This window comes from Euphorbia lathyris, chromosome 3 (genome assembly GCF_963576675.1).
Source record: "Euphorbia lathyris chromosome 3, ddEupLath1.1, whole genome shotgun sequence".
NCBI lineage: Eukaryota > Viridiplantae > Streptophyta > Magnoliopsida > Malpighiales > Euphorbiaceae > Euphorbia > Euphorbia lathyris.
Window position 1 is genome coordinate 68317478 of NC_088912.1, and position 12907 is coordinate 68330384.

General features: G+C 32.1%; 2 protein-coding genes across 5 annotated transcripts; one reads left to right on the top strand and one right to left on the bottom strand.

The window, feature by feature from the left end:
• Positions 1-1431: 1431 nt before the first annotated feature.
• On the top strand, positions 1432-2651 carry LOC136223560 (adenine phosphoribosyltransferase 2). Of its 3 annotated transcripts, none has more exons than XM_066011642.1 (5): positions 1432-1658; positions 1773-1838; positions 2004-2096; positions 2167-2375; positions 2448-2651. In XM_066011642.1, exons 1-5 carry the CDS (start codon positions 1568-1570, stop codon positions 2508-2510), a joined length of 522 nt encoding a protein of 173 aa, XP_065867714.1. In that variant the 5' UTR covers positions 1432-1567; the 3' UTR covers positions 2511-2651. The 3 variants fall into 3 exon arrangements, with proteins under 3 accessions (XP_065867714.1, XP_065867715.1, XP_065867713.1); XM_066011641.1 differs by having other exon boundaries at positions 1437-1658; positions 1728-1838; XM_066011643.1 differs by lacking the exon at positions 2167-2375 and having other exon boundaries at positions 1728-1838.
• Positions 2652-3048: 397 nt separating this feature from the next.
• On the bottom strand, positions 3049-8938 carry LOC136223559 (probable U3 small nucleolar RNA-associated protein 11). Of its 2 annotated transcripts, none has more exons than XM_066011639.1 (10): positions 8801-8938; positions 8494-8579; positions 8282-8372; positions 8093-8184; positions 7913-8006; positions 7723-7802; positions 4520-4603; positions 3651-3750; positions 3464-3559; positions 3049-3324 (listed from the first exon to the last, which is right to left on the bottom strand). In XM_066011639.1, exons 2-9 carry the CDS (start codon positions 8547-8549, stop codon positions 3467-3469), a joined length of 690 nt encoding a protein of 229 aa, XP_065867711.1. In that variant the 5' UTR covers positions 8550-8579; positions 8801-8938; the 3' UTR covers positions 3049-3324; positions 3464-3466. The 2 variants fall into 2 exon arrangements, with proteins under 2 accessions (XP_065867711.1, XP_065867710.1); XM_066011638.1 differs by having other exon boundaries at positions 3049-3368.
• Positions 8939-12907: the final 3969 nt, after the last annotated feature.

Below are 12907 nucleotides of genomic sequence, written 5' to 3' on the forward strand. Positions count from 1 at the left end.
CGAATGAATTTTTCATCTTCATCCAATCTTATTTCGAGAAAATAATATTGAGTTCAAGTCCTGATATATACAGAAAACTTTAATTGGAATCAGCAACTTGTTTAAAGAATTAGAAGCAAGAACTTGAGTTTTGCAGCAAGTAGTGAAGAATCATTTTTGGTTTCGTGCAAACTTTTACCTAATGTACAAAAAAATAAAATGATTGAGCTCTTTCGGAACAGGAGAGGAGAGGGAGACCTAACATTTATGATGCTTCAAGAGAATCAGAAGCCAACGGTCCAAAGACTTTCACTCTGATCTTGGCCATTCAATTAAAAGGACTCCTCATCTATATATTGCCACGTCAACATACAATCCTTTAGGTATCCGTACCATCAGTACTAAAAATATCTCCTTCCTGCTATTTGGATTCTCTTACCATCTCCTCCAAACTTACCCATACCAACTTACATATTTTTTTTCCTTTTCCATGCTTTTTTTTATATACTTGCATTTTGATTTTTGATCTTTTTTATAGAAAATATATACTATATATATAATGTTTTTTTTTGAAGAAACTATATATATAAACTTATTGAAATTAAGAAAATAATGACATTTGAGTCGTCTATGGTTTGGACCAATTAATTAATTGATTCAATTGTTCAAAAATTGAAGTACAACAAACAAGCTATATCATATATGGAGATAGGCCATGCAAAATAATAATAATAATAATAATAATAATAATACTTTTTAATACTTTGACTTATAGAATGCAATAATTACTAAAATTATTTTATATTTTATTTACTTGTAATAATTAAAAGTTGAGCATTATGATAGCTATTCACTGTTTAGTTTACTTTGAAGCTTAACATCTTTAACAATTGAGTGATTACTTCTTTTTAACAATAATAAATGGATAATTACGCCTAATATTTCATGATTCTAAGCACTTATATCAAGTTTGGGTAAAAATATACCAATAATTAAGGCTGAGAATGCACCCCAAAATTCCAATCAATATTAATTTAGATCAAATCAAAGTTTAGATATCAACTCAATTCTAAAATTATCAAACTTTAAATGCTACAAATTTTAGAAAATTAAGGGTTAAAATGATCCCTAAAATTGACAGTCAATATCAATTTAGCTCAAATTGAACTTCATGTGTCAACTAAGCCTTTTAAGTTTGTGAGTTTTGAGATCCGGATTTTACAAATTTTAGCTACTAAAATTGATTGTATTTGGATGGGTTTGTCAATTTGAAAACTGAGTTGATACTTAAAGTTCGATTATCTTTAACGATCATTTTGACCCTTAATTCAAACATAGAGTCATGTTTGTTTTTTTATTATATATATAATAATTACAAGGAAACAAAAAAAAAAGTAAATTAATATTAGGGATAATAAATAAAAAGAGGGAATAGGAGAAGAAAGAGAGAGATAGTGAGGTTATAAATATAGCGCAGTGTTGGTTTAGGCAACAAAGATACACTTTGTTTCTTAGATGACAGTCTCATTTCCATAAAAGCAAACAAGTTTGTTCTCTTCTGGGGTGAGTTTGAAGAAATAAAATAAAAATGTTTGCAGTAGAAAATGGGCTACAAGGAGACCCAAGATTGAAAGCCATTTCTGATGCCATTAGAGTTATTCCCCACTTCCCTAAACCAGGTATGTAATTAATGGAGTCTGTAAGTGTTTTCTGTTGTAGCTGAAGCAGGTTGTTGCTTTATATTATAGGAATTATGTTTCAAGACATAACAACGCTGTTGCTTGATCCTAAAGCATTTAAGGATACAGTGGATATTTTTGTTGATCGGTACAGAGACATGGCCATCTCTATTGTTGCAGGTATTCTATATTTTTATGATTAGTGATGTCAATTTGATATATGAAACTAGTTGGTGTAAAGGGATTTCCTATATCTCAGAGTGGTTGAGATTAGTTTTTTTAAAAGAAAAATAAGGTTTTGTTTTGTTGTACTTGTACAGTGTTTAAATTGATTGGCTATTGTAGGTGTGGAAGCCAGAGGTTTTGTGTTTGGGCCTTCAATTGCATTAGCTATTGGTGCAAAGTTCATTCCCCTACGCAAGCCCAACAAATTGCCAGGTATTTTATGCATTTTAATATCTAATTCCTATCCCTGATGTGGTTAATTATATTATGTTATTGTATGTAGGAAAGGTAATATATGAAGAGTATGAGCTTGAATATGGGAATGATTGTCTAGAGATAGATGTGGGTGGTGTTGGGGATGGAGAGCGTGCTATTGTTATTGATGATTTAGTTGCTACTGGCGGCACTCTCTCTGCTTCTATTACTCTTTTAGAACGTCTCGGTGCCCATGTTGTTGAATGCGCTTGTGTTATTGGCTTTCCACACTTTAAGGTGGTAATCACATAAATATCCTATTCCTATTCCAACATCTCTTGCTAAATTATTATTGTTATCCTTCTGCAGGGGCAGAGCAGCCTAAATGGGAAACCTTTGTACATTCTTGTTGAGCCACAAAACACTAACTAAATCCTTCCCAAGATGTAGGGACAAAATGCTCTCGAAACATGCATTTTCTTTCAACTGGAACAAAACAACTTGTATTCTTAATAAGATATAATGTATTACATTAAAGGAGGGATCAATATAAAGAAGGATTAGATTTCATTATTCCTCTTGTTTCTCATTTTCCTTCAATTCCGTCTGTTCAATATTATTCGCTTCCAGCTCTAACTCGCATTATATTATTTTTATTTTGTCAAAATATCCAAAAATGTCAACATATGATTCACAATTTGTTAGCATTTTAGACAGATTTAACAAAATATCAAATTAGAGGACCAAACTGATAAAAAAAAAAAAGGACAGGTGCCACGCTAACTCTTTATCCTTTGTAGAAATTGGCCTCCATTGGCGAGGAAGGTTTTCTAAGCGGGCGCTTTGCTGGTTGAATTACTGAAATCCTATAACAACAACAAACCAAGTTTCTATGACTGACTGCAGATTCTGCATCACTTGCTACAGATTTTCTGAGGAGCGAGCCCCACTTACGTAGACAGTTCAGAGATCAGAGTTTTATAATTGGATTTAAAATTCAAGTGCAAACAGAAACAATGATCACAAAAGTTTTTCCAATGAGCACTAATACAAAGAGACCTTAAGGACAGGGAAATCCTACACCGTTATCCACTTGTTCAATGAAATCTTTGTAAAAAAATTTGCCAAATACATGCCTCAAGGGGGTGGCTTAAACAGTTAAAATGTCAAAAAGAGTATACAGAGATTATATCTGAATTCCATCTTCATCCGCTTATGTTGCTCATCACATTCCACCTAGCTGAAACTGAACTTGAATCGTCCGAGATATTGAGTGAGATAATTTGTTGACTTCATGCATAAGATTCAAAAACTCCTCAATAATTTGAACGTGCAAAACTAAATTTAAGCAGATAAACAGGTTATAGTTTGTTACATGCAAATACCTTTCATCGCTTTCTTTCTGATTTCCATTTATATACTGGTCTGGAAGTTGGGCACTCAATCTCATCTTCACGCAGTTTGCGTTTTCGACCTTTTTTCTGATCATTAACAAGCAGCCTCAATGTCAAACTTCAATGCAAAACCAAACCAGACAATCACTACAAGACAAGTTTTTTAAACAAATGATACCTGTAATTCCTTCTTCAACGCCATATCCATGTAAACTTTCTCTAACTGGTTTGCTCTATTCTTCCGTGCCTCAAGCTCTCTGTATGATTTGGCTATTTTCCTGGGCATGAAGAAAAAAAGATCTTGTTAACTTTTTTGTATTTTGGAAGCATGCAGGAGGAACTCCCCAGACAAATATTTCTGTTAGGTTACTCTTCTGGAGCAAGTTCAGAATGAGAGCTTGCAGGATCAGAAGTCATAAGAACTCTGACTCAGAATCTTAATGATCAGCAGGAAACGTGTTAATGTAAACCTAATAACGTTCTCAAACATAAATCCTAGATTAATTCCATCCAATATTGAACATTGGTCTAGTTTCTTTCAATTTCGTCAAAGACATAACAAGCAAGAAACTGTTATAAAGATTATTCATTCCATCATAAGACTACAAAATGCAGGTCCAATAAGGGGTTTGTTAAACCTAAGGATTGGGACATTTCCCACTCTGATTCACCTCTTGCATGTGAAACAAGAGAGATGGTGAAGAAAATTCTACGTTCCAAGTTCGTCAACATGTTTAAAAATACAAACAATCAAACAACAAAAAAGGAAATCCTCTTTAGGCCAACAGACAAAAAAAAACATTGTAAATCCAAATAAAGCACAGGTCATTGCCCTATCCTTTCTAATGCATATCAAAACAATTTCACAAACAGCTTAGCAATCTTAAGGTGTCAAATTAGCAAAACTCATTGTACGGTCAACATGCAGAGAAGCACACTCTGACTACCAGTTCAGTTTGCCTCTCAAAGAAGTAAGAGGGACTGAAGCCCCAACCACCCCCTTTTATTTTGAAGTGAGATCTATATCTCACTATAAATCCCCTTTACCGGTTAATATCATCAGGAACGTCCTCAGAAGCACTCCCAACATTAGTATCTGCTGATCGTGACCGTAGTTCTTTAGCTTCCTCCCTGCAAGATACCCGTAAAGAAAATTTTATTGACTGAATATCAGATCAACAGCCAGTTAGAAGAAAAAGAAAATAATGAAGTTGGATAAGAGAAAAGCAGAAGTATAGGTTTACAAAGAACAACGTGAAAAGATTATCAAGTGTTAAGTAATTAACTACAGCAGAAATATCGTAACAACAACAACAAAGCCTTAGTCCCGAAATGATTCGGGGTCGGCTAAAATGAACCATCATATAAAACCGTGAAATCAAATCGTGTCAGCGACACAAATTCTCTCCCTCCACTCTGTCCTATCCACTACCATATTTTCCCCAATCCCCACTGAACTCATATCACTCTCGATCACCATCCTCCAAGTTTGCTTAGGTCTTCCCCTACCCCTCACCAATACATCCCTTTGCCACTCTTCAGTCCTCCTAACCGGCGCATCAGGCGCTCTTCGTCTTACATGGCCAAACCACCTAAGTCGGTTTTCCCTCATTTTATTCTCAATAGATGTAACCCCTACTTTTGTCCTAATTATTTCATTACTCACCCGATCCTTTCTCGTATGACCACACATCCATCTCAACATACGCATCTCCGCCACCTACATCTTATGAATGTGACAGTGTTTCACTGCCCAACACTTCATACCATATAAATAGAGTGAAGAAAAAAAATAGAGTGAAGAAAAAAATACACAACCTCATACATAGAGAGAATAGAATCTTTGCTAAAGTTAACTTGGGATTCTCTAGTGTAACCATCTGATAAAAATTGTAATAGCATACAAGTGATAGTTTAGAGAACACTATTGACTCCCTTGTTGTTGACTCATAAAGTTACAAATTCAATCCTTTCAAACTAATTTATCTTTCTTGTTAATTTTTTAAACAAGTCTCGAATAACAACAACAAAACCTTATTCCCAACTACACTTGAAATCAGCTGTATGAATTCTTCTTTCAGCTGTAAGATCCTCTTAAAGATCCAATAACTGGGATTTTTAATAATTTCCAACCAAGTTAATCTCAATTTTCCTCCTCTCTTCTTAGAGGTATTGAACTCTATACTTTGCATTTAGACGCTGGAGCATTCATAGGCTGGTGTTGACATGTCCAAACCACCTCAAACGCCCTTATTTTCTCTCTTTGAGTGCTAAACCTAACTTACCTCAAATACACATATTCTTGATCTTATCCATCCATATCACCCACTCATCCATCTAATCAACATCCTCATCTCTACTCCGCTCATTTTATGAATATTTTATCTTCTTATGGCCCAATACTCATTTCCATAAAGTGACATCGGTCGAATAGTTCTACAATTTTAATTAGCCTCTAACCATCAATTGAATTTCTATCAGTTGTATAAGCATATTCTATCATGTCAAACTCTCATTGCAACTATCCATTTAATCATCCTTCTTCAGTCCTAGATTGCCATCCTTTTCTATATCTCTCGTACAAGTATGTATAATAGATCTTAAGTAGCAGGACTGGTTACACAAAGGTACTAGTATCCCCCAAGAGATACTTGAGCATCTAAATTTGCTTACTATTCAGAACTCACAATGCATATACTTGGTATTTGTTCTACCTAACTTGGATTCTTTACTCCCTCCTCCATCTCATCTATAGAAATTATGTTCTCTCAATAACATGCACCGATATAACAACCTCTTGCATATGATTGGTGAACTCATCTATTGCTAAGGTAAAATTAAAGATAAAGACTCAGATCCTTGATATAATCCAATGTCCCCCAAGAGATACTTGAGCATCTACATTTACTTAATATTAATGCATATGCTTGGTATTTGTTCTACCTGACTTGGTTTCTTTACTCCCTCCTCTATCTCATCTATAGAAATTATGTTCTCTCAATAACATGCACCGATATAACAACCTCTTGCATATGACTGGTGAACTCACCTATTACTAAGGTAAAATTAAAGATAATGACTCAGATCCTTGATATAATCCAATCTCCCCCTTGCATATGCTTGGTGAACTCATCTATTACTAGTAGAGGAAAAAGACTCGAAGCAAATCCTAGATGTAATCCAATATGGCTATAGGAAGTTCCATTGACTCCGAACTTGGGGTTCTCATAACTGTCTTACTCAATAATGCATGTCCTTAATTGTATTAAACTATTTTAATCCTTAATAAGAACCTGCTTCTTCTGCAACATCCACCAAACAACAGTTTTTGGTGTACTTGATAACAACCATAAAGGCAACGGTTACTACCATTATGAACATTATCCCATTAATGTAAAAATAGCCATAATGGTCATATGCACACCTATATAAAGGGGCTACCTAAGAAGGGTAGATCAATTTGATTCCTCTCCTTCTACTCTCAATTTGAATTGAGTGAAAATTATGGGGAATAGGTGATGCATCCCTAATAATCAGATGTCCAGCTAGATATATAAGTGAAAGTTATTATGCTGTTAAAAAGCAAAGAGATATAGCAGAAAATGGGGGAAAAAAGAAAGGTTTATGTTTCTCCTGCATCAAGAACAAACTTAGGGCACTTAAACTCAAACCCTTGTAAATATTTAAGAGTTTAAAACACATGCCTATTGGTATGGTAATAAAAATATATGTGATATTCTAATGCAACTTCAGATGCCAACACCCACATGGAAAAAGCATCCAGCCACAAAAACATCAAAGTCTAGACACAACATTATTATCTCTACTTATAAGAGCATATGGCTGGAGAGTAAGTGAATTTATAAAAATAAACAATAAACAAGCACGTTTTAGTAGCTGTTAGATATCATTGAATTCTATGATTAATCATATTGTTATACATTTAATCTTTTATTTTATTTTTTTGTCTAGCATTAGTTAAATTCCTACATAACAAATGCACATTTCCTTCATTTCGAGTATCTGCACATATTACATAAAGTAGATAGAACAAATCAATATTGTTTTCCTCTATTATTGTCTGGTGGACAGGTTAGTATTAGTAACCTGAAAAGTGAAAACTAACTGAAGTATCAAACACATCAATCTTTCTTTTTTCTCTTTAGCATTGTCAACCAATAGAGCTTGAATTTCAACCTCAATGAGAACAAATCATATCAACAATCAAGAAGAGGATAGGAAGCTCTAACCTGTCGTCTGCATAGTAGATATGTTTATTTGATGGCTGACTACCAAGAGAGTGCAAAGTCGCAGAAAGCTTTTCAATTTTCTGCAGCAAAAAACCAAACTTCATCATCCCAACAGCACAGTATAGTCATCCTGAACCAAGCAATAAAAAATAATAAAACTATGTAGAACAAAAATTAATCAATCACACACCTTTTTTTCACTTTGCAGTTTCTGAAGAACATACCCAATATCTTGTGTCTTCATCAACATCAGCTCTTCTTGAGTATATTTGTTTGCTTGACTCCTATAAAAATAAGAAAAAACATACAAGATAAATAAAACATAAAAGTCAGAAAACAAGTAAAAAGGGATTGAGAGAGAACATGTTACTCTAATTGATGAACACCATTGGCAGTTTTAGTTTTTATCATCTTGAAGTAAAACTCATCAGGATTTCTGAAAGCAGCCTTCTCCTTGAGCCTCTGAAAACATAAACATAGCCACAGAAAAAATCCATGAGACAAACAAAATCATGTAATAAAAAATTGTTTACTGGAAATAAAAGGTTTCACATTCTACCTGCAAAGTTTCCTCTTTCTGGTGAAAAGCCTTTGCACGGACGACATAGTCCTTGTGCTTCTCAAGAAATCCATATTTCTTCCTCGACTGCCTGGAGTGACAATGTCCAATTCAGAAGTCATAAAATTGGGGGAAAGCAGAGTAACATGAAAGAACAAGAGAAGACAAATAATTGCTGTCAAAGGGGAGAAAAGGTATTAATAATTACTCACGGTTGAGAACGCTCCTTGTGAGCCTTTCTGGGAACAGAGTTTCTTAGAGATGACATGCTTCCCTACCTTCTCTTCCTTCCTTCTTTCTGGAAATAGAAAACAAACAGAGATATAAACAAAGATACTTTCAGGATTTACTGAACTGGTAATTATCTGAATCACCAATTATATAAAAATCTTTTTGTATTATTTCCGGAGTTCCTTTGAAATCTCTTTTACTTTCTTCTTTCCTTTTCCGTTTAAATATTTTCTACTGCATAGGAAAAAGTATAAAGTTTTCGAAGCAACCACAGAATGCAAGTCTTACCTTAAGATTGACACAGGCGGTACTATATTGGCGTTGGTGTTGAGGGCGGAGGCAGTGGAGTTGCCGTTGGATGTCGAGGGGTAAAGGGTTATACAATTTCGCCGACTACCCCAGCTTCTGCTTGCAAATTTCTTACCTGTATAATTGTTGAGTGAATGACAGTTTGACCCCTAATGTTTTATCTCTTTTAGGCAAAAAGCATCATTGGTCCAGGATCTTTCATTTTTGGTTTATTAAGTTCTTGATATTTATTTTTTGATCAATTAAGCCCTTGATATTTTATTTGGATACATTAAGCCTTTACAAAAACTTATTAAACTTAAATTCTAAAAATACGTCTTCATCTATTCGAAAGGTATTTTTTTTGCTTCTCCTACCTTTCAACCTATTATAAGAAATTGAATGGATGATGATCGAGAGTTAGTATTATGGTTTTTATATTTGATTGTTATAGAATAATCAAGTTTGAGAAGTTTGTGAGACACTTGCAAAGTTTAGGTGATACGAAATAAACAAGTTTAGAAAACTAGTAAGACATTTACAAAGTTCAGGAAGTCAATCTATTATTTTGGACAAGTTCAGAAAGTTGGTCATATATTAGGGGTGTTTCAAATTTGTTTGTACTTGTCGCTGGGGTGACATATATGATGGTAATTTTTTTTTTTTTCTATTTCTTCTATGAGCAGAAGGGATACAAATTTTAGTTAAGAGTTAGCAATCGAAACGATAACACCTAGCAACATATACTAAAGAATACAAATTTACAAAATCTTTATTTTAGTCATTTTGAAAAAAAAAAGACAAATAAAAAAGAAAATATGGATAAGGTAGCGAGAGATATGGAACCTGGGTAACGACAGAAATGGAATTTCATCTCTGAAAAATGAAACTATAACAACTATTGTTTAATAAAAAGAAAACAACAACACAATTGGGAACAAAAATAACTACAACATATGAAAAAAATCGAATAATTACCTTGAGAAACATAAGAATTTCTTGTAATTTTTGACATTTTTGCCAGTTTTAAGTTGTTCATGCATCTTCTATTTCTGTTGGATTTCTTCAATTGAAGCTATCAGTTTGGAAAAAAAGACAAATAAAAAAGAAAACATAGATAAGATAGCGAGAGGTATAGAACTGGGTAACAACAGAAATGAATCTGAAAGATGAAACTATAACACCTATTGTTTAATAAAAATAAAACAGCAACATAATTGAGAACAAAATAACTACAACATATGAAAAAAATCGAATATTTACCTTCAGAAATATAATACTATCTATCGTGACCAATGAATATAATGGTGGAATACTATCTATCATGCTTTATATAGAAGTTTATTTGTGACTTTTGGATTTCCTTTGCTTTGTGTTTTTTCATCTTTCCGTAACTCTTGCTTTCTTTTATTATTTTAATTAATAGGCTAGCAATTATTTAATATATTATAAATATAAATTTGTTATTTTTAATTAATTAAATATTTATTTTTAATTAATTAAATATTTTTAATCTGATTTTTTACTACGTTGACAACTCATCAAAAAGACCTCTAAAACACTTCTTCTCATTTCTCTCTGTTTCCGTAATTATATATAGTATAGATGTGATTAAACAAAAAAAAACAAAATAAATACAGAACTGTCTATGTACAATAAAACTGAAATAAAAAAGCCTAATACATCACCAGCTCCTTGAACTTATCCATAAAAGTAGACTGATTTCCTGAACTTTGTAAGTATCTCACCGACTCTCTAAACTTGCTTATTCAACTCCCTAAACTCGTCCATAAAATGTGATTTGCTTCATGAACTTTGCAAGTGTCTCACAAGCTCCATAAATTTGTTTGTTTTGTAACAACTAAATACAAAAACCATAATACTAACTCTTTATCCTCATCCATTCGATCTCTCAAACCTGCAACACTAACTCTTATAATAGGTTAAAAGGTAGGAGAAGAGAAAAAAGTTACCTCTCGAATAGATGGAAATGTATTTTTAGAATTTAGGTTTAATAAGTTTTTGTATTTAGTTGTTACGGAATAAGCAAGTTTACGGAGTTGGTGAGCCACTTGCAAAGTTCAGGGAGCTAATATATTTTTATGGACAAGTTTAAGGAGCTGATGTTACGAAATAAGCAAATTTAGGGAGCTGATGAGATATTAACGAAGTTCAGGTAACCAATCTACTTTTATGAACATCTTTAGGGAGCCAATGATGCATTAGGCCATTAAAAAAATAGAGTGAGTCATGCAGTAGTAGTCCCTTTAAGTCAGATATTATCTCTATTGACGATTGTCTCACAAGATACAATAGATTATGTAAGTGAACTCTTACTGTGTATAAATTCGTTATTACCATAGTAGGAAAACAAGAACAATATAAACGTATAATGAAACGAAATTTTTTAGAGAATATTTTTGAATTAAAGTCTATCAAATTTTACAGCTCCATCATGTATAAATAGAATTCGAATGGATATGTCTATTCATGATGTATCTATTAGAATAATTTCATTTACATAAATATATTTTCCAACATTACTGACAAGGAGGAGCACACCTCTCGATTTAAAAAAAATATTACCACTTAATTATAAAAACGTAAAACCATATACTTAATTGAAAGAACGTAAAATCATATAATATATATATATGTTAAAGTATAGTTAGATATAATATCTAACTTTCTTTAAAAAAAAATACAGTGTTCCTTGCATAAAACTCACTAACTCTATTAAATAAGATAAGACTCACAACGCCAATAAAAAAAATCTAATTCCAATTATATCAAATACTATTAAATTCTTAAAAAAAAAAACTATTAAATATGAAATAACATTTTCCTACCAAATGAGATACTTATTAGTTTCTTTTGTTAAAAATAAAAATAAAAAACCCTCCATCAAAAGAAAATAAACTACTCCAATAGGATTGGGGTCGGTCTTTCTAGACTGATCCCGGATTAGGTTTTTGTTTGTTTGTTTTTTTTTCTTCCCTTCTTACCAAAAAAAAAAGATAATCATATGATAAATCCTCCTCTGATATTTGAGATTTAAGAACATTAAACTTAGGTATTTCCATGAATGTAAAAATTTAATTCTGAAACTGTTAAAAACTTTCATACTTTTAAAATTGAACTTTTTTTTTTTTTTTTTTGATAAAAATGCATATATCATTTTATAAATACAAAAATATCAAGTACAACAAGGAAAGTAAGAAATAAAACATTACATAAGTACAGGTTATGCCTATTATAAAATCCATAAAGGTAAAAAAACGACTACAACGAGCAAAATAAACCATCAAAGGTACAGATAAAACAAACAATAGATGAAATATATACTTCTTCAAATACCAAATTTGCAGAAAAACATCTATAATCCCATCTTCAGCATTTAAACTCTTCTGAATCTTCAGATCTAAGTCATTTCTTTTGCAATCACGTAGATGTAGTGATCTACATATAAGATCTATCATTTCTGCTCTTGTTAAAACAGAAAAAAAGTTACCAATGAAAAGATAACAAACAACAGATGCAATTCAAGCGGAATAAGAGATTTGGTGAGATACAGTAAAACCTCTATAAATTAATACTCGATAAATTAATAAACTCTTTAAAATAATAATTTCTTCTGGTCCCGACTTGGGCCAGTTCAAAAAATGATCAATTTTAATAAATTAATAAGATAATAATTTTCTGGAACAACCCTTTATAAATACATTGTATTATTACCTCTATAAATTAATAATTTCTTAAATACATATGCGAAATATATATAGATATACATACTTAGGAGAATTTAGTAAAAATATGAATCTATAGTATTTTTTTTTTTTAAATTTAAATCTAGTTGAATTTTATCTCTAACTATTTCTCAGTGCATTCAAAAGTTTCGGCGTATCCTTGTCAAATTGTAATAAAAAATTGTAAAGAGTTGATGATGCTATAATTACTTCCTTTCTTGTGACTGGCTTTAAAGGTACCGAATCATTCTCAACTTCATCCTCAATTGAGTTTTGCTTAACGCTCGACACAATTTCTTCTAAACTTGAGCATTCATTGTTTTCACCTGGATAATCCAATATTTGATTGACATCCATTAGA